Here is a 22,932-nt window from a genome sequence, read left to right on the forward strand (position 1 = left end):
ATTTACCAAGGCCCAAACTCTCGGTCAAAATGTTGTGCACAGTTGATTTTGGAATCCACAATTCATCTTCAATCAATCTCACAGACGATTTCGGGTTTTCTTTGATGAAATCGCATACCTTATGGATGTTACCTTCGCTAAGCCCAGTTTTTGGACGGCCCGGCTTTTCGTCGTCTTCAAGCATCTCACGACCACTTTGAAATCGCTTAAACCACTCGTAAACTTGAGTACGGGATAATCATTCATAACCATATGTTTTTTGAAGCATTTGATGTGTTTAGGTAAAACTTTTACCAAGTTTAACACAAAAGTCAATCACAGTTCTCTGTTTGAAACTCATTTTCCAACCATTCGTCAAAACACACTGTCACTCTTGGCACTATAAATCGGCTTCTAATGAAACAAATGCCATAAAAAGTTGACACAACACTAATGAAGGTTGCCGCTTTCGACAACAAAAAGATACAACAGATGGCACCACTAGTTTCTTCTATTTTTGAAAAGTTCAGTTTCTTTTTGGATAGAGGGTGTAATTCCATGTTTCATCCATTTCACTCCTACTTTATTTATTCTTCAAACTTTAGAAATACAATCTGACACTGCCATAAGGAACTGATTTTGGACCAAGCCTCAGCCACTGCTGATTTCTCTCCTCTTCAACTGATCAAGCTATTGTAGATCACTAACCTGTTTTCTTATTGTCCCCTGCTCTGTAATTCCATATATCTCTCTTGTTATACGAAGCTTGTATGTAGCTAACCACTTCCAATGTTAAAACCACACAATCACACTCTCCAATTGGTGGCAATCATGATGATATTTATTGTCAACTGTACGAGATGATATTAAAAATAAACACTTGAGTCCCATGTATTGCTTCAACTCCATGCTACATAAGATAGTTGTCCCAAAGTTACTCAAGAAATATCTCCTTACTCATACATGGTATATCCTGCTTCTAGTCAATACTTCTATAGTTAAAATCACCCATTATTACCAATGCTGCTAAGGCATACCCTGCTCTTTATAGCTCCTCCAGAGCATCTATTTCTCAAAAGCTCCTACATAATTAAATGACTCATCCATTCCACTGCTACATTATTTATCCTCCAAACTTCACCTGTCACTCATTTCCAGTGTCATCCGTCTGAAAATTTCAGAATCATCTTCCTCTCCATTCCCTGGCTTGTAGCAACATCCTACAAAATATCTAAAATTGTGTATCATCAACTCCATACCAAATGGTCTCAAAGCCATTATATGATTACTGCTTTCTTCCAGTTTCGCACTAAGAGGACAACTCCTGAAATAATACCCCATCTAATCTTTTATTCTGTCTTTTCAAAAGACATTATATTCCTGTGAGTATATCATCATACATTAACCACATCTCACTGGCACCAATGAGTTGTGAATTGATTAACTAATATCAATCAGTTAATCAATTCACAGTAAATCAGTTAAAGCAGAGTTTGTGGTATCAAGACCACAAACTCTGCATCCATAATAATAGTACTCCTGGTAGCGGTGTAGGTTGGTGTGTAAAGTTCTTGGCCTCTACCATAGATGGCAACACTATTGGCACGATTTTTTTTTTCTAAGTTGGTACATCTGTCATAAGCATCCATGTGAAATTGCAAGTCATTCTATCAAGTAGTTTGTTTTATACAGATGTCTGAAGCAAAAGTGTTGTCTGCATCCCTTGAAATGGATAAAATTGAGTATCGTGTGGTTATAAAATTCTTTGCAAAAGAAGGTTTAATTCTAAAAGAAATTCTTTTAAAAAAAAGAAACTGGAGGATATCAGGAATTAACGATGATTACAATGACAATTTTTAAAACTTCTGCCCTGTGCAAATAGTGCAACTAAAACAACTACAATGACCACACATTTTTTTGAGGATTTCAAATGCTAAATTCAATAAAAACTCATCCAGACAAAATCCAAAAATCACATATATAGACAGACCAATTTAGTAAGTGCTCTCTCATATTTCACAAAATACAATAGCACCAGTTATGCTACTGCAAAATACTACTGTGAAAGGAATAGAATTAGACAGTATTTAGTCTTAAAAACCATTCTTGATAACTTCAAAAAAAAGTTACAACTCAAGTGCAACAGACATAATGCTTCATTCTAAAGGAAATTCACTATAACAAACTACAGTGAATTTTCCTTCTACTATATGTTACCTGAGATATTTGTCCATCAAGAATTAGAAATTCTTTTCCCTTATTGATCTATGCAGTTTCCTCTGCCCAATTTATACTGCTATAGTTAAAATTTCCCATAATGATCACTCCTTTTACACTTGCCAAACTATATGCCAATATTTCCTGCTGATCACTCTCAATGTTCCCAGGCCTATAGCAACATTTCACTATATATAGTATTCTGTCCACCTCCAATTCACAATTTCAAAACTATTAGTGCCATTTTCTTCTAAATAATCTACTGAGAAGACTCAACTCATAAGTAGCAGCATTCCACCACCCCCATTTGTTGTTCCTATCCTGCCAAAATATACAACATCCTTCTACTTCTTATCAGTATATTATCTTCTGTCAACCACATTTCACTGATTCTAATAATCTTCGGACATAGAGTGGATATGATAGAAAACTTAAGCTGCTTAAAGGGTACTATAGGATTGATGCAAAGGAACTGTCAGAGCACTTGACTGGGGGGGGGGGGGTGAACAAGAGGTCATTCCTGGAGGTTGAGTGACAATTTGGTTAATAGGGGTATGAGGACTATATTTTCTGCATGGAGAGTGGTGAAGGCATGGAATGGGTTACCAGAGTCAGTTGTGAGTGCTTTGTCTGTTAATGGATGGGTTCAAGGAGAGGTATGATAGATTGTGTGGATAGTTTGGGTCTCCCATTACGAGTCTTCAGACTCCATGGAGGTGCCCATACAATAATTAGAATAATACCCTTCATGCAATGAACGCTTCAAAAGGAAAATCAGCAATTCAGTTAAAAAGGATGGAAGGCACACCATAAGATGGAAATTTGCCGAGAAGCCTTAGATACCAAATCCTATCAAATTCCTTAGAAAAGTCAAGTGCAACCAGTACAAGCTTCTTCAACCTTTTTCCATGGCATGTGTCTAGAGGTGGGGAAAAAGCATTTTCAGACTTCTATGTCTGAACAGTTCTTATAATGAAGATATTAGGAAGGAACTTGACATTGTTAGCATTCAAGAATGTGGCAGCAGAGCTAATCTGAGATGCTTAAGGTTACTTAAACAGAATGGGAGAGGAAAGTTAATAAACCTTATAAACTTGATCATGTAGTACTATCATGGTATTTTGTACATTACTTGTGGATACATATCAGGAATTTGATGACTGGTTTAACTGATCCTATAATCTGCAGCTTCAGGAATCAACTACTACTCACACATAACGTAAATTTAAATGGTACTGATTCACAACACAGAATAATAAGGAAATAATTAATATTTATTAACTTATTAGCTGATATTTCACTGGTATTATATCCAGCATCTTCAGAGCACAAGAACAGTTTGTCACAGTATATGAAACAACAACAATTTGGTAATAACAGTGGGATGAGTTTAAAAAAATTGTAATGAATAACACGAGGAACTAAAGTCCTTGGGTGCCATCTACTTTAAAAATCACATATACAAAGAAATGCTCTCTCACATTTCCCAAAATACAATAGCACCTGTTATGCTGTGGTAAAAATATTATGCCACTGCAAAATGCTACTTTGATTTGATCTTAAAATAACTGTCTCCCAGATTTTTGGTAAATAGATACAACCATATTTGAGGTTTGGAGTATGTTTTAAAGCTACTGCTGATTCCAAAAACAATCTCTGACTTATAATGGCTTCTGTGTAGCACTTTTGTTTACTTCTAGTTGTTGCTGTATGAAGGAGGTATCCAAGGCATGGTCTGCTAGACCTAACTTGCCATGACAAATGCATTTTTTTATGTTCTCCAAGGCAGATGTCAACAGTTCTTCCTGTCTGTCCATAGTAAGCCAGCTCACAAGAACAGGGCACTTCATATATTCCTGAATGTGATGAAGAGAGTTTGTCCTCAGGTAAACAGATGGAAATTAATTCTGTTTTCTTGTGAATCAATAGCATTAAAGGAGTGATGCAGGGGAAATATTTCAGCATTTGGCTGGGGGGGGGGGTAGAACAAGAGGTCATCCCTGAAAGTTGAGTAACAGCGTGGTTAGCAAGGACATGAGGACTGATTTTTCACAAGAGTGGTGAATGAATAGAATGGACTGCCTGAGTCAGTTGTGAGTGCTTTGCTGTTAATGGTTTCAAGGAGATATACAATAGATATTGTATTGATAGTGTCTCTCATGATGATGAGTCTTAGGACTCCTTGGAGGTGCCCAGTGACCATGCAATGACAATATATCAACACAGGTTTCAATTTTTTTTTTTTTTCCTGCTGAATTTTTGAATATATATATATGTAAATAAGTTTTTTTTACCTTGGGAGTAATGTATATTATATTAGGGTTATGAAGTAATTTTATAAACTTGGTTATTTTACTCCTAATCCCAAATAAGCAAACAGTTAAGTTTGTGCCTGAACATAGTTCAAGTCTAAAGGTGGTGCAACACCAGGGCAACTCATTGTAAAGGTGGGTAAAGCTCTGATCACTATTCTTAGTATTTTCTATAATGTAAAGCACATCTCACTAAGAGATGTATACTGCAATACATTATGGGTGGGGGTCACTCCCCAGACTGGTTTCAACCTTTTTTGAGGTCTCCTCAGTGATCAATTACTTGGTAACCCTAATATACATTATTTGCAAAGTAAAAAAACTTATTTATATCTATATCTCCTCCAGAGATTCTTATTCAAAATAAAAACACCTTGTAGCAACTTGTATAGGTAAAGTTGATAAATCTCTGTATTACTAAAACCTTGGTATTTAGAGTCTAGCTACTCACTTAGGAGACATCAAAAAAGGTTGAAACCGGTCTGGGTAGTGACCCCACCCATAATGTATTGCAGTATATATCTCTTAGTGAGATGTGCTTTACATTATGGAAAATAATAAGAATAGTGATCAGAGCTTTACCCTCCTTTACAATGAATTGCCCTGGTGTTGCATCACCTTCAGACTTGAACTATGTTCAGGTGCAAACTTAACTGTTTGCTTACTTGGGATTAGGAGTAAAATAACCAAGTTTATAAAATTACTTGTTAACCCTATATATATATATATATAGTTGATATTACCATTTTTATACCATTGTAAGTTATCTAATCAAAATAAATATCAAAAGAAAACACTAAAGGCCATCAGTTTCTCCCTCAACCCCAGGAATACAGAATTGACTACTCTGACCTATGTTTACTACTTATATTTTCTACAATTATTTTTTTTTTAAATTTAATAAAGCATTGCTTTGAGAAAAGGGGGAGAGTTTCAATTCATTGAACATGCAATTATTTTATATATTAATGCTAAATACTACTTTTTACATAATGGGTATGGTTTCCATTCTGACTTCTCCCACCGGCAATGTCATAAAAAAATAAATAAAACATTACACAAAAAATCATAACTCTTCCTTTCATAAATTAATCAGACATTTCGTAAATTAATCAAACATTTTTTTATAATGTTTACTGTTTTTATGACATTTCTCATATATTTTAGTCTCAAAGTGATGTATCACCAGATTTGGAAATGTAGATTTTGTTTAAAGATTTTCATAATTTATTTCACCTCTTCACCCAAGTTAATTTCCCAAAAATAAGATAAGTCTTGCTAATCTTATACGATTAGCAACACTTTTCTTGGATTTCTTGAAAATAATCACTGCTAACTAATATTTTCTTTCTTGGGATTAAAGAATAGAAAGAACAGACACGAGATCATTAAAAATTCTTAAAAAAAAATTTTCCTTGTAGTTTATTATTTTGAAATAGGTTTTTGGGATATTTTACTATATTTCCCACTGCAGAAACTTTTGTTTGCAATTGTGCAGTGCACAATTGCCAGCTAACTCACCTTCAGTTCATATCTGATTAATGCAGGTTGATATATAATTATCAACACATTTAAGTCTCTTTAGCTCGGTTGTTTTTGATGCTCTTTGGTTGAAAAGACCTAGTTCAAATCCCATCTAGGACACGAAGAATCTTTATATTGAGGCTTTTCAACTGCAGGTGAATTAGCCGGTCTCATATGGAGGTGGCAAGTTTTTTCCTTCTGGAAACTTCGGATTTTCATCCTACAAAACATGCAAACCAGCCATTGATTTGCAGTTTTATTTCAATTAAATATTAATTAAAAGAAAACTATAATCAATACTTCCTATATTTCGGCAATATCAAATTGCCATCTTTATGAGAACTAAGATAAGTGCACGCAGACACTAACAACGAGCAAATGAGGCAGAAAAGAGTAACTATCATGTTTCTAGAGTCCTAAAGGTGCCCCCCTAGTGGGCTAAATTGGTTTGTTTTGGCTGTTGGACTGATGTTCTCATGATGCAAGCTTTCCAAATTTGGGACAGTTTCATGCACCCAAATTTGTTGAGGTTGGAAAGTTTTTTTTTATAGTTGAGGCTGATTCCATGAACAATCTTTCATATTTATATTTGCTGCGGTGTAGTAAAGTGGCTATCTTCCACTGCGGACCAGAGTATGGTCTGAAAGCCCAGAATGGCTATATTGGTGAAACCAGATGTAGTCTTTGTGTTCAGATATCCTGATATTAGCAGTCCTGCCTGTTTGGCGAGAGTAGAATTTACAGATGCAAGGGATCTGGTATACTCCAGGTAGGTCTAGGGGAAGTGGCTGGTCTTTGGTGGAGCTGATAAAGGATGCCAGTTTCTTATATGGTTTGGAACAGGTTGTCAGGTCATATTTCTTTAGGATTTTGGTTAACTTTTCAGAGGTACTCCGGATGTAAGGAATGGTGATAGAATTAGTGTAATCTTTGTTAAGAAGGGGGCTAGGAGGGGTTGTGGTTAACTGGTTTTAATATTTTCTGGATTTTTTGGGGATTGTAGCCATTAGCTAAGAAGATGTTAAGGATATGGTTTAGTTCAGAGGTTAGGGCATTGTCATTTGAACAGATTAATTTTTTCCCTGTTATATAGGGTTTTTATAACCCTTGTTGTGAGGAGTGGGGGATTGCTGGTGAATGTATCTGCCTGTATGGGTTGGTTTTCTGTAAACAGAGAAAACCAAGGATCCATCAGGCTGGCATGTAATCAGAGTGTCTAGAAAAGGAAGACTTTTTTTTTTTTTTTTTTAAGGTGAACTGGATTCTGGGATGTTTGTTGTTTAAGTGTGTTAAGAAGATGTGGAGTATCTGAGCCATGTGGCCAAATAGCAAACACATCATCCACGTAGTGTAGCCAAACAGTGGGTTTTTGTGGGGCTGAGTTTAAGGCTTTTTCTTCAAAAGTCTCCATAAAGAAGTTGGTTGGGGGGGAGTGGTGAACCCATGGCTGTCCCCTCTATCTGTTTGTAGAATTTCCTTGCGAAACAAAATAACCCAAGTTTGTTGTGAACTGAAACAGGGCTGAGATATCGGGAGGAAATTTGGGTTGGATGACCTCTAAGGTATCTTTGAGTGTGATATTTGTGAATAGGGAGGAGACATCAAAACTGACCATTATGTCAGTGTGTTGGAATGAGGGGTTTTCTATACTGGCTTTGAAGTGGGCTGAGTTTTTTTTTATGTGTGATGGTGTGTTGCCAGTATAGTGTGTGAGCACTTTGGCTAAATGTTTGGCTAATTTGTATGTGGGGAATCAATGCCAAACACTATGGGACATAATAGCACATTTTGTTTATGGATTTTTGGTAGTCCATATATTCAGGGGGGGGGGGGGGTCTAAAGTTAATTTTAGTAACTTCCTCAGTCAAGAAGTAACTTTCTTAAGGAGCCTTTGGAGTGTTCTGATTTGGGAGCTGGTGGCTTTTTTCTTAAATTCTTTATCTGCTGAAGCACACGAGACGTCATAGAGAATTGTCCAAAGATCGTGATTCAGAGTAGTGACAAGCTCTTCTTCTAACGCACGAATAGCCTCATTGATGTCAATTAGTCAAAATAGACTACTACTCTGAACCACAACATTTGGACGATTCTCTATGACGTATCGTATGCTTCAGCAGATAACGAATTTAAGAAAAAAAAAATGTCGGCACATCAAAAAATTTGAAAATCTGAAAAGGAACTCTACCTCTGAAATCCAACTTCTGCTCAACATGGTAGCTAACCTGTCTTCCACTACCTTAAAGCCTGAAGCACTCAGTGCACTTGGCCACAATTTTGCCTTAGCTTCTAAGAAAATACCATTAGAAGAAATTATGATACAGATAGAACGTGGAATCCACAACCTGCCATCCATATTTCCAACAGTATGAGACTGGATGTAGCCGGTGTTCTGACTAAAGCAAAACAACCACAAACCAACCTATCCATGGAAAAATATAAAGCTCTACAAGAAATGAAGAACAACAGAGAAATAGTAATCACCAAAGCGGATAAGGAATATTCTTGGCCTAGGAAGTTACTAACAAACTGAAATCTTTTAACTCTAGACCCCCCCCCCTCCTCGAATATATGGACTACCAAAAATCTATAAACAAAATGTGCCATTACGTTCCATAGTGGATGGTACTGATTCCCCCACATACAAATTAGCCAAACATTTAGCCAAAGCGCTCACACACTATACTGGCAACACACCATCACACATAAAAAACTTAGCCCACTTCAAAGCCAGTATAGAAAAACCCCTCATTCTAACACACTGACATAATGGTCAGTTTTGATGTCTCCTCCCTATTCACAAATATCCCACTCAAAGATACCTTAGAGCTCATCCAACCCAAATTTCCTCCCGATATCTCAGCCTGTTTCAGTTCACAAAGAACTCAAGTTATTTTGTTTGGCAAAGAAAATTCTACAAACAGATAGAGGGGACAGCCATGGGTTCACCCCCCCCCCCCCCGACCGACTTCTTTATGCAGACTTCTGAAGAAAAAGCCTTAAACTCAGCCCAACAAAAACCCACTGTTTGGTTACACTACGTGGACAATGTGTTCGCTATTGGCCACATGGTTCAGATACACATCCTCATCACACTTCTTAACACATTTAAACAACAAACATCCCAGAATCCAGTTCACCTTGGAAAAAGAAAAAAAAAAACAAGTCTTCCTTTCCTAGACACTCTGATTACATGCCAGCCTGATGGATCCTTGGCTTTCTCTGTTTACAGAAAACCAATCCATACAGGCAGATACATTCACCAGCAATCCCCCATCCCTCACAACAAGGGTTATAAAAACCCTATATAACAGGGAAAAAATTAATCTGTTCAAATGACAATGCCCTAACCTCTGAACTAAACCACATCCTTAACATGTTCTTAGCCAATGGCTACAATCCCCAAAAAATCCAGAAAATATTAAAACCAGTTAACCACAACCCCCCCCCCCCCGAGCCCCCCTTCTTAACAAAGATTACACTAATTCTATCACCATTCCTTACATCCGGAGTACCTCTGAAAAGTTAATCAAAATCCTAAAGAAATATGACCTGACGACCTGTTACAAACCATATAAGAAACTGGCATCCTTTATCAGCTCCACCAAAGACCAGCCACTTCCCCTAGACCTACCTGGAGTATACCAGATCCCTTGCATCTGTAAATTCTCCTATGGCCAAACAGGCAGGACAGCTAATATTAGGATATCCGAACACAAAGACTACATCCGGTTTCACCAATATAGCCATTTTGGGCTTGACGGCCATGCTCTGGATACCTGCCACAGAATACGATGAAAGAAAGGCACTTTACTACACTGCAGCAAATATAAATACGAACAATTGTTCATGGAATCAGCCTCAGCTCTAAAAAACTTCCCAAACCTCATGAAACTGCCCCAAATTAGGGAAGCTTGCATCATGAGAACAGTCCAAAAGCGTCTATCACCATTTCTTACAGCAAGACAACCCAATTTAGCCTTCTAGGGGGCACCTTTAGAACTCTAGGAACAATGATAGTTACTCTCTCTCTTCTGTCTCATTTGCTCGTTGTTACTGCCTGTGTACACATATCATAGTTTTATGCTCTCATGAAGATGGCAATGTAAAATTCCCGAAATATTAAAAGTATTGATTAAAGATTTCTTTGAATTAATATTTAGTATAGTGTATGTTGTAATGTTCCTGAAATAATTTAATAGGCATAATACATTGGCCTTACAATCTGAGTTGCTTCAGCTGTAAATCAAAATAAAACAACCAATTTCTAAACCAATCTTTAGAAATGTAAACATACACCAAATATATAATTTCTCTTAATTGACACTCTTTCCTTCACACATAGCATTTGTTTCTCTGGAACATAACTATCTCTCATGTGTCCACCAATAGGCAAACTAGAAGAACAAAAATTTTTTTTTGTCATGCATACCCAATGGGGAAGTACTGAGAGATACAATTTGTACAGTGCCTAGAATGAATGTGTTAATTTCTACTGGTTTGTCCAAATGGAGAAACGAAAAATTCAGCATACTTTCAGTTGCATGACAGATTTCAATCTGTAATACAGTTTAAGGGTTGAATTGTCGCCTCCGTAGCGCAATTGGAAGAACGACGGTACATTGCGCCCTTCGATTGGAATAGGCTTAAGTTCGATTCTCGTCGCGACAGGAGGAATCTTTATCTGGACAATTTCAATCGAAGGTGAGTTAGCCGATCTCATACGGAGGTAGCAGGGTTTTTTCTCCTGGAAACTCAGGTTTTTCATCCTGCATACAGACAAATCGGCCCTTCAGAACACACGCAATTTACAGACAAAAAATACTACTTGTGGTGGGCGATAGATGGAGTTGATTCGAAGCAGAAGTTCGATGTAGTGGTTGAGACAGTTGTAGGTATCCTCCCGCGATGAGTCCTCAGACTCCTTGGAGGTGTCAGGAATAATAATAATAATAATAACAGTAACTTAAAACACACACGCACGCACGCACGCACGCACGCACACACACACACACACACACACACACGAGGCTGGTCTGAAAAGTTCTTGGCCTCGGTCATAGATGGCAAAACTATTGGCAAGATTTTTCTAAGTTTGTACATATATAATAAGCATCCATGTGAAATTGCAAGTCATTCTATCAAGTAGTTTGTTTTATACAGCTGTCTGAAGCAAAAGTGTTGTCTGTATCCCTTCAAATGGATAAAATTGAGTATCGTGCAGTTATAAAATTTGTAAAAGAAGGTTAAATGCTAAAAGAAATTCATTCAAAGTTCATAAAAGTTTACGGGCACTCTTCTCCTTCATTTTCGGCAATTAAGAAATGGGCTGCCGAGTTTAAACATGGCCGTACTAGCTTTGAAGATGATCCACATGAAGGACATCCAAAAAAGTGTAATAACACCAGAAATCATTGATCGAGTGCACGATATGGTACTGGATGACCAGCGAGTGAAAGTGCGTGAAATTGCTGAGACTATAGGCATTTCAGAAGAACGTGTAGGATAAATTTTGCATGAAGAATTGCAAATGAATAATTACTTTGCACAAGATGGGTGCTGTGCTTGCTCACAGCTGATCAAAAACGCACTCGCATGAAAATCTCTGAACAGTGCTTGGAGCGTTTTAACAAGAATAAAACTGACTTTGTGCATCGATTCATTACTATGGATGAGATTTGGATTTACCATTACACACCAGAATCCAAACAGCAGTCAAAACAGTGGACAGAAGCCGGTTGTTCAGCGCCAAAGAAGACAAAATCGGTTCCATCAGCAGGAAAGGTCATGGCATCGGTGTTTTGGGATGCTTAAGGTATTTTGTTTATTAATTATCTTGAAACAATAACCAGGGAATATATTCTGCTCTTTTAACCAGACTAGAAGAAAAAATTCATGACAAAAGACCTGGTTTGCAGAAGAAAAAAATCATCTTTCATCAGGACAATGCACCTGCCCACAAAGGTGTTTTGGCAATGAGAAAATTAAGGGATCTGCACTATGAATTGTTGGAACATCCACCCTATTCCCTAGATTTGGCTCCCTCTGACTTCTGTCTCTTCCCAAAACTAAAACTCTTCCTGCTAGTCAGGGTTTTTCTTCAAATCAAGAGGTGATTGCAGCTGTAGAGGGGTATTTTGCAGATCTTACTGAGAACCACTACAGGGACGGGATAATGGTACTGGAGCATCACTGGAATAAATGTATTAGTCTTAAGGGAGATTATGTTGAAAAATAAAAATAATTTTGAAATTATGAATTCGTTTTTTCATTGTTAGGTTGAGAACTTTTCAGACCACCCTCATATATATATATAAAATCCTCTTTAGATAAGTCTTACCTACTAGCTTCAGCAGCATGAGTGGGAACTACACCTTGTTCAGTGACGTAGCTTGGCAACTTCTGGGACATTCGTCTATTTTCAACAGTTCCTGTAACACGTCCCTCAAATGAGTCACTTGTCTGGAAATTAAAATCCAAAAAGAAAAAAGCAGAAAAGGTATTGAAAGTTGGTTGATATTTTTATTCATATAAAATTTTTTTATTAAAAATGTGAAAGAGGAGTGAATGTAAAAAAATATCAGGTTCATAATAATTCAACAGAAAATATACCTCAAGAGTGACTCTACTATTGCTTCGGGCTCCAATACTTCTGCTTCTGATGCTTCTACATTGAGGATATAAGAAGCGTTTAGTCAATATTTCAATTTATCATTTTATTAAAATTTATGTTTGACAGTGTGTTGTATCAAATCATACTTTAAAGTATATGCTTTATACATTTTCATAAGCCGCTGCTCTGAGACCAAGCTCATAAGTTAATACAGGGTTGTCTTTGAAAAAATTCATAGCAAGCATACTTCAAGTGAAACATTCAAATGTATCCAATAAATATGAATTTAATCATTTACTAAAGTATTTCTGTGAGTGAATTTTTTAAACTGTCCTGCTGGCCACACCAATTACTCTAAAACAAATTCTTAGAAATAACATTTGCAACAGTGAATGAAATAAAATGAAAAACCTAGGCTACATTTGTGCAAGTTGTTTATTAACTTAAAATAGCATAATCTATTAAAATTTCATTTCATTTTAGATTATTTTAGTTAGTTTATCCACATTTTATAATCAAGTAATAATTGTTCTGAATAACAGAGTAATATTTTTGGTTGTTATTATTATTACATATAATTCCTAATATCAGAATTTTATGCTGTAGTGAAGAAGAGTGTTTTCTCCTTGTTGCACTTGAAGACTGGAATGGCAGAGTTAACAGATGACCAAAATTTAATGTGACAATGATAACAAAGGCATGGGCCGGTTTGGTGGGCTGAGTGGTTAGAATATCTGCTCTCCAGCCAAAAGGCTGCAGGTTCGAATCCTGCTGTGGCATGGATTTTTGCGATTGTCTTCTGCCTTCGTACACTCATTCATACAAGTGAGTAAATACTCTCCCAAGATGGAATGGGTCACCATGGAAAAAGTAGACCCAAAAAACCTCCCGAAATGGAGAGGCCTTTACCCAACAGTGGGGAATATATAGGCTTATAAAAATAAATAAATAAATAAACAAAAGGTATGACAGCAAACTAGGTGACATAGCCCAGGCACACTCTGAGACAAAACAGAAATGTGGCTGGTCACTGTGAAAGAGTCAGGAACCTCACCACATAACCTTCCATAGTAAACCATGAAACAGAGAACCATGTTGGACCTTCTGCAACTTTTGTCTTTTGGAAAGAATAGAAAGAAACTGGGGAATGCAAGACAGATACTATGAAAATAGCATATGAAGAAGATACCTTAAACCTTCCAGGGAGGGTATCTCCTGATCTTTCAGGTCTAAAAACCGAGAAACTTCTCTTAAGGCTTGCAACTTGTAATGCAAGGACCTTATTTGAAGCTGGAAAGTTACAAGAATTTGAAACATTGAAAATTGACATTGCTGGTATGAGTGAAGTCAAATGAACTAATAGTGGAATAATAAAACAGAAAGAGTCATTCAATTATATACTCATGCAGAGACAGTCATAGGAATGGAGTAGCATTTGTACTAAAAAATAAGATTGCCCAATTCTTACTTGGATTTTGGCATATAAGTGACAGAGCAATTGCATTAAAAATTGCAGCCCAAGTTTTTAATATTTTTATAGTCCAAACATATGCACCTACTTCTGATTAGCCAGATGAAGAACACTTCTATGAAGACATTCAAAATGCACTTAACAACACCAAATCAGATGACATAACTATCATTATGGGAGATCTAAATGCTAAAGTAGGCTCAGAAAAGATCTCTTCCTGCATGGGAGATCAAGGCCTGGGACATAGAAATCCAAGAGGAGAAAGATTAATACAGTTCTGTGAAGAAAACAATCTGATAATAATAAATAGCCGACCTCCTAGAAGACTTTATACACAGAAAAGCCCCGAAGACAGCTATAGGAACCCAGATTGACCATATAATGATTTTAAAAAAAAGATTCTGGAATAGCATCTTACAAGCCAAAACATACCTGGGGGCTGATATTGGATCGGACCACAATCTTGTAGTCATTAAAGCAGCAATAAAATTAAAAAAAACAATGAAACCTATAAACATAGAAAAATATAGGGGGCGCTAGTGGGCCAAGTACTGCGGACGTGTTTTGAAGAGCTCCTGATTCAGATAAGTTTTTACTAGGAATAATTAAGTATATATGCGTAATTGTTTGAGTAAGAGTGGCTGTAAACGTTGTACGCTACCGGTATTATTAGTGTGGGTTTTTTTTTCTTGTCTAAACTAAATTACGAAATCGTTATTACTAGACCTAGTAACCGGCAGAGAGAAAAAAAAAAAAAAAATGGCGGCAGCATTGTCATTCCATGATTTGAATGTAGATTTCAGTCGTTTCGTTAAGTGTGAGGTCTGTTATATGTATTCCTTCGATTACATAAATGATTTGTGGATGTTTAGTGCGGATGGAAGAAGGGTGTGTGCGAAGTGTGACCTGAACGAAGAACTAATGAATGCGAATATGAAATTGATGACAGAAAGTGCTAGTACTGATTGTGTCACGATTGCACGTTTGAAAGAAATGGATGGTGAGCAAGAGAAGCGAAAAAATGTTAAAAAATCAGGAAAAAAGAAAAAGAGCGATTTGACAACCGTAACGGATGTTAAAAGGGACGAAAGTGAGGTGGAAAGAAACGAAATTGAGAGAACGAATGAAAGTAGAACTTGCGTAATGCAGAAATCGCAAGTAAAAAAAATCGAAAGAATAAACGATGGCAAAAGTTCGACGCATGTTGGACCGAAAGTACTGAAACAAAGAAAGATGAATGACAGTAAAAGTGAGAAGAATGATAGCGAAAGTTGGACGCATGTTAGTCCGAAAGTACGGAAACAAAGAAAGATAAATGAGAGTGAAAGTGAGAAGAATGATAGTGAAAGTTGGACGTATGTTGGACCGAAAGTACGGAAACAAAGAAGGATGAATGAGAGGGAATGTGAGAAGAGGGGGTCGAGAGTTAGAAAGTTAGAAAGATTTAATGATAGAGAGAATGTGTCGCGAGGTTCGGAAAGTGAATTAGATTGGATGAGGCAAGAAATGAAATGGATGCGGAATGAAATTAAGAGAATTCAGGTCAAAACTATTAAAATAAATCATGATGGCATGAAAGAGTTAACGAAAGATGAGCGAGTGGCGTTGTATGGCGACTCCATTATTAAAGGTGTGCTAGAGGATAAAATGCACAAGGTATGTTTTCCAGGCGGTAAAATAAGTAGAGTGATTGAGGCATTGGATATGAGGCGGGAGCGAGCAAAAGAGTTAATTGTATTAATTGGTACAAATGATTTGAGAGAGAACAAAGAGCATGTCAAAATGAATGTCAAGAGACTGCTTGGAAAGATAAAAGAGAATAGTGTGACAGGAAGGGTGGTCAGTGTGTTGCCTAGGTATGATTGTGGTGAAATGAGGCGGAGAGCAAGGATTATGAATGGTATTCTGGCTGAAATGTGTGAGGAGATGGGTGTACAGTTTGTTAATGTGTGGAATGAGTTTGAGGGACGAAGTGAGCTGTATGGGAGCGATGGACTGCATTTGAGTGGTTATGGTGTGAGTCGCTTGGAGAGACTGCTGCTGGAAGGTAGAGAAGTGAATAGAGAAAATGAATCAGATCGAGAGGGGAGTGATGTGGAAGAGCAGGAGAGTAAGACAGGAGAGATTGAAGAAGTGGAAATGAATGGAGAGGTGAGTGGTATGAGTATAGAAAATGAGAGAATGGGTGTGCAAGAGGAGCAGGGAAATGGGGAGGCCCAGGGTGGACAGGGATACACAGCGTGAGAAAGGTGGATGCTCCAAGAGGAGGTGAGAGCATGTGTAGGCAGGAAAGTAATGGGATGACCAGGGATCAAGAGGAAACAGATGTTGTTGCAAAGGGTTCTAAAATGAAGAAGCAGAAAGAGAAATGGCCCCAGTCCAGCATGGAGAGAGCACATCGAGTGAATGGTATCAGTGGAACTAGCTGTAGATCCAGAAATGAGTTGTTGTGTTTGTATACCAATGCTAGAAGCATAAGAAACAAGGCGGATGAAATGGTTGCACTAATTGTGTCTGTGTACCCAGAGATTGTTGGAATAAGTGAGACATGGTTAGATGAGGACGACATCCTGACAGGAATAGAGATGGAAAGGTATGATGTGTTTCGTGAGGACAGAAGGGATAAAAAGGGAGGGGGAGTGCTATTGATGATAGAGAAAGAGTTATGTCCATACAAGGTAGAGATGCAAGAGGGAAATAGGGCCAGTGGTTTTGAGGCAGTATGGTGTGAGATAGAGGTGAATAGAATCAAATACTTGGTGGGATGTTGTTATAGACCTGGTAATGTGGATGGTGGTGATAGTGAAATGTATAGTCAAATAAGCCAAGCAAATAAGAAAAGGGTGATCATTATGGGTGATTTTAATTATGGCAATATAGACTGGATTGAAGAGATAGCGACTGGAAGTAAAGAAAATGAGTTTCTTGAGTTTTTGAGGGATAACTACCTCAGACAGTATGTAACAGAGGGCACACGAGGATTAAGGGTCTTGGATTTGGTCATCTCATCGGAGGATGTAATTATAAATGAGGTGTCAAATCATCCACCAATTGGTGAAAGTGACCACGAGGTGATTAGCTGGGTGGTTGCCAGCAGTGCAAGGACCCCTGTGAAAAAAGGGTATATGTGGAACTACAAGGAGGGTGATTATGAAGAGCTCAGGAGACAGCTTGCAGATGTAGCATGGAATGAGGAGTTAGCTGGAAAAGAGATCAATGCAGCTTGGGGGATTTTCAAAAACTATTTAGTAGATGCAATGTCTAAATGTATACCACGGGTGAGAAGGTTAAATAAGGTAGGTGTGAGATGGATGAATAAAGAGATTAAGCATGCAATACAGAAAAAAAAGGCATTGTGGAGACAGCATAAGAGAAGTGGAAGTAACCAATTTCATGAGGTCTACAAAGACCAGGCAAGGAGGGTGACTTGGTTGGTGAGAGTAGCTAAAGAGAGGTATGAACAGCAGTTAGCTAATGAAGCCAAAAAGAATCCTAGGGAGTTCTTTCGATATGTAGCCAGCAAAAGAAAGAATGATTATGGAAGGATGACATTGATTGGAGGAAATGGTATAAAGACAGCTGTTGCAGAATGTGTTGTGGAGATACTTAATGAGCAATTCATAAAGATCTTTCAATCTTGTGAATGTGACTTCATGGAGAGATTAAGAGCAGTTGATGATGGGGAGGAGAGACTGACTGTAAGTGAGCAAGAGGTGTTTGGGGAGTTGAGTAAACTAGATGTAAATAAGGCTGTGGGACTTGATAATATATCACCACGTATTCTGAAGGAGTGTGCCAGAGAGTTGACACCTGCCTTGACATATTTTTTTAATACGAGTCTTGCACTTGGTCAAGTTCCTAAAGAGTGGAAGGAGGGCAAGATTGTGCCACTTCATAAAGGAGGTGATCGAACTCAAGCATCAAACTATAGGCCTATCTGTGTGTCAGGTGTTGTGGTTAAGTTGTTGGAGAAGCTTGTGAGAACTAGGATCCAGAGTTGGGTTGACAACAATGGTATAATCTTTGATGGACAGCATGGATTTGCTAAAGGGAGGTCATGTTTTAGTAATCTACTTACTTATTACAATAAAGTGACTGCTTCCTTGGACAGAGGAGAAGGATACACAGTAATATACTTGGATTTCGCAAAGGCTTTTGATAGAGTACCTCATGATAAGTTGACAGTCAAACTAGAGCAGATGGGGTTGGATATTAGATTAGTGAATTGGATTGGAGACTGGCTATCTGATAGGTATCAACAAGTTGTGTATGGGGGTGCAATATCCAGGAAAAGGAAAGTCACTAGTGGAGTGCCTCAGGGGTCTGTTTTAGGGCCATTACTATTTAACTTATATATTAATGATATTGGTGAAGATTTGGATGGAGATATTCAGTTGTTTGCAGATGATGCAAAGTTGGGACGAACCATAAAGAGTAGTGAAGATGTTGTGGCCTTGCAAGAAGACTTGAATAAATTGAGTGATTGGGCAAGCAAATGGGGATGTGAGTTCAATGTTGCAAAATGTAAAGTTTTAAAATTTGGAAAACAAAGATGGGATGCAGAATTTATGCTTGGTGAGTATATATTGTTGGAAGTAGAGGAAATAAGAGATCTGGGGGTGATAGTGGATAAGGATCTAAAATTTAGGGGACACATCGCCAAAATTGTGAAGACAACACAAAGACTTCTGGGAATGATGCGGAGGACACTGACATGTAGAAGTAGGGAGATACTTGTTCCAATGTATAAGGCTTTGATTAGGCCACACTTGGACTATTGTGCCCAGATTTGGTCACCGGGTTTTCAGAAGGATGAAGAGATGTTGGAAAGGGTCCAAAGGCGACTGACTAAGGTAGTTTCTGACCTCTGGAATGTTGAGTATGAGGAAAGATTGAAAAGATGTAATTTGCAGAGTCTCGTGGAGAGAAGGAAGAGGGGAGATATGATAGAGACCTACAAGTTGGTAAGGGGTTGTTATAGGATCAATGGTGGAGAAGTTCTACAGAGAATAGTGGGAGATCAGGGGAGAACCAGAGGTCATCCCTGGAAACTGTATAAGGAGGGTGTGAGTAAGGGAGTGAGAAGCAGGTTTTTTTCGTGCAGAGTTGTGAGTGATTGGAATGCCTTGCCTGAGAGCGTGGTGTCTGCAAGAAGTTTGAATGTGTTTAAGACACGGTATGATGAGATGTGTGTGTAAGATAAAAGGACCTCCTAGATGAGTCTTTGACTCCATGAGGTCTTGTTTAATAATAATAATAATAATAATATGATTTTGGCTTCCTTAAAAATCAATAAATACAAGATACATTTTTTAAGGAACTAGCACAATCCACTGCTGGTAATGTTCCTGATATCCTTACCCTAAAGATGAGATTGAGGATAGATGGCAGAAATTTAAATAAACAAGGCGATCAGAAAAGAATGCCGGATTGCAAAGGAACTATGGCTCAACAACAAATGCAAGGAAATTGAACTTTTGGACAAAAAACACAAAACCAGAGAACTTCATGAAAAAGTTAGCGAGCTAGCCAGCAAATCTTGGAAAAGGTTAGGCTCTCATTGCATTGAAGATGCCAGTGGAAACATCCTAAAGGAACTCCACAATCATGATGGAATAGATAAACCATTGCAAGAAAATTTGGAAGGCTATTATTCTTACCTGGGAATAACAAATGCCATTAGGAAACAAACCAGGAAAAGCTCTAGGAATGGATGGAATTATGGCAGAATGCCTAAAGGCTTTAAATGATAAGGCCAATAAGATCACTGACTGACATACGTAACAAAATATGCTGGACACCTGCCAAAGATTTTAAGCACTCAGCATTCATAGCAATACCTAAAAAAAATCTAAGACAATCAAATCTAATCTTTAAAAGTACCTATGGCATGACTATAAACAACAAATTACAATGATAAAATGAAACTGGAAATTAATGAGGCACAATCTGGTTTTCAGGAAAATAGAGGTACTAGAGAAGAACTCTTCATTGTTAGAACTATTATAGAAAGATATCTGGAGAAGCAGAAAGAAGTCTACTTATGTTTTATTGACTACACAAAGGCCTTTGACAATATAGAACATAAACAACTGATAGAATGCATCAAAAAATTAGGAGTAGATGGCAAAAGTACCAGATTACTGTTAAATCTATATTGGGAGCAAACTGCCTCAATAAAAATTGCAGGAGAAACCTTGGGAATTTCCAGTAAAGAAAGGTGTCAGAGAAGGCTGTGTTCTTTCTCCTATATTATTTAACCTCTATACTGCAAGTATCTTCTAAGACTTAGCAGAATTTAAAGAAGTCAACATAGGAGGAAGAAATATAAACAACTTAAGATATGTAGACGATACACTACTGCTGACTGAAAAAAACAGATCTTCAAAACCTACTAGAAGAAACACTGCAACTAAGTGAAAAATATGGACTTAATTTCAACTTCAAAAAACCATGCTGGTAACAAAAGAATAAGGAAAAATACCAAATATAAATATTAAGATCAGATGAAATACTTTAGATCAAGTAGAGAGTTATATATTTGGGTCTACTAATTACAGAGAACGAAGCATGATAAGGAGATATTAAGAAGGATAAAAATTGCTAGATCAACCTTCATTAGCATGAAAAACATTCTGACCTCACACAAAAACAAGAATTAGGTTGTTCAAATGCTATGTATGGTCAACACTGCTATATGGAGCAGAAATCTAGACAATATCAAAATATTGTGAATATAAACTAAAAGCCTTTGAAATGTGGATCCTCAGAAGACTCCGAGTCCCATGGACTGCCAAAAATTCTAATTTAGAGATATTAGAGATGAGTGGAGAAAAAAGGACTCTGTTGAAAAATATTAAGAAAAGGAAAACCACCTACCTTGGTCATATACTAAAGGCATGAATCCCTACAAAAAACACTTTTAGAAGGAATGATACAAGGAAAAAGAAGAAGACAAAGAACAGATAGGATGGGAAATATCAAGTATAGGATCTTTTTGTCTTATGAAGAATCTAAGAGAGAAGCACAAAACCTTACATGGTGGAAGTTCATGGTAGTCAGCCTCCTGAAAGGAGATGACTTCTGACAAGACAAGACGTCCTTGGAGTTATGCATTCATAGTGGGAGGTCCACTATGAATGTGCAACTTAATTAGCAACATGTCTATTGTATTGAACCTTAAACTCATTTCAACTTAAGCAAACAAATTATGCCATTATTCATACTTTCCACTCACCTACCACTCTGCGAGGAGAAAAACACCCTACTCTCCACCCCTTTCTGTATTAATTCAATGAATTCCCTTCACTAACTTAAACATCAATCATATTACTACTTTTCGTCCTATCTACAAACTATGCAATTTTTATTTCTTCAACCTCTCCTTATACCAATATTGCTGATAGTGTCTTTGTCATTTGTTCCTAATTCCTATCTAGCATTTCCACATCACAATGAAAACTGGCAACCAAATTTGAATACAACATTCCATGTGTGGTCCGACCAATGCCTTGTACAGTGGCACAAGCATCTCTTATCCCTACTTGTGAATGTATTCCTTATCATAACAATATGGTGTGCAGTCTTGGCAACACTTGCAATGTTCCCTTTGAACTTCAGTCCACTATTTCGCATACCACACTTTGAGAAACACTGTATTACTGTATTAAATTTTAAAGGCTGTTTAATAAAGCAATTTCTTAAACATTGCCAGTTTGCATTTCAGTCATTATTTAGCAAAGCAGAAAAACAAAAAATTTAAAATATAGGAGTCAAACTTTAACACATCCGTCTTGGGATAACAACCAACAGATCCTCTGTTAGTTTAGAGGCAAAGTTTAAATTCACTCATAACTCCCTTTTTGCCTGTGTTAAGCATGTGAAACTGTGGGAAGTAATGAAAAGAATGGGGTTTTCCTCAACACACTATCAAGTTGGTAATTAATTTACGGAATTAACAACGCATATAAAGTAAATTAATTAAAGGTAACTTTAATGAATCACTTCTATATTTCGACAATGTCACATTGTCATCTTCAGGAACATAAAGATATGGTATGTGCACTACAGGAACTAACAAAGCAAATGAGGCAGAAATTAAGACACTAATTTTGTTCCTAAAGTCCTAATGGTGCCCTCTTGCGGGCTAATTTGGTAGTCTTGGCCGTTGGGCTGAAGTTCTCATAATGAAAGTCTCCCAAATTTGGGGCAGTTTCATGCACCCAAATTTGTTGAGGTTAGGAACGTTTTTCAGAGCTGCTGAAGATTCTTTGAATAATCCTTCGTATTTAAACTTGCTGCGATGGATTATTTTTGTCTTCTTCCAACGGATTTTATGGTGGGTATCTAAGGCATGGTCTGCCAGTCCAGAGCGGCTGTACTGGTGAAACCGGATGTAGTCTTGGTGTTCTGAAATCCTGATATTTGTTGTTCTGCCTGTTTGGCCAAAGTAGGACAATTTGCAGCTGCAAGGGACCTGGTATACACCAGGTAGGTCTAGGGGAAGTGGTTGGTCTTTGGTAGAGCGGATAAGGCATACCCACCATAAAATCCGTTGGAAGAAGACAAAAATAATCCATCGCAGCAAGTTTAAATACGAAAGATTATTCAAAGAATCTTCAGCAGCTCTAAAAAACGTTCCTAACCTCAACAAATTTGGGTGCATGAAACTGCCCCAAATTTGGGAGACTTTCATTATGAGAACTTCAGCCCAACGGCCAAGACTACCAAATTAGCCCGCAAGAGGGCACCATTAGGACTTTAGGAACAAAATTAGTGTCTTAATTTCTGCCTCATTTGCTTTGTTAGTTCCTGTAGTG

General features: G+C 37.5%; 1 protein-coding gene across 6 annotated transcripts in view; it reads right to left on the reverse strand.

Moving 5' to 3' along the window:
* LOC150102961 (WD repeat-containing protein 13-like) overlaps positions 1 to 22,932 on the reverse strand; it is a 436,326-nt gene that overhangs the window by 309,632 nt on the left and 103,762 nt on the right. For all 6 annotated transcript variants that reach the window (XM_090398329.1, XM_090398327.1, XM_090398328.1 and 3 more), the window contains 2 exons: positions 12,642 to 12,696; positions 12,370 to 12,491 (listed from right to left, as the gene is read on the reverse strand). In XM_090398329.1, the coding sequence (XP_090254455.1) occupies positions 12,370 to 12,491; positions 12,642 to 12,696 (177 nt within the window). The remainder of the gene's footprint in view (positions 1 to 12,369; positions 12,492 to 12,641; positions 12,697 to 22,932) is intronic.

Source organism: Typopeltis vanoorti, chromosome 9, assembly GCF_054136105.1.
Source record: "Typopeltis vanoorti isolate ZY-2024b chromosome 9, IOZ_Tvanoo_1.0, whole genome shotgun sequence".
NCBI lineage: Eukaryota > Metazoa > Arthropoda > Arachnida > Uropygi > Thelyphonidae > Typopeltis > Typopeltis vanoorti.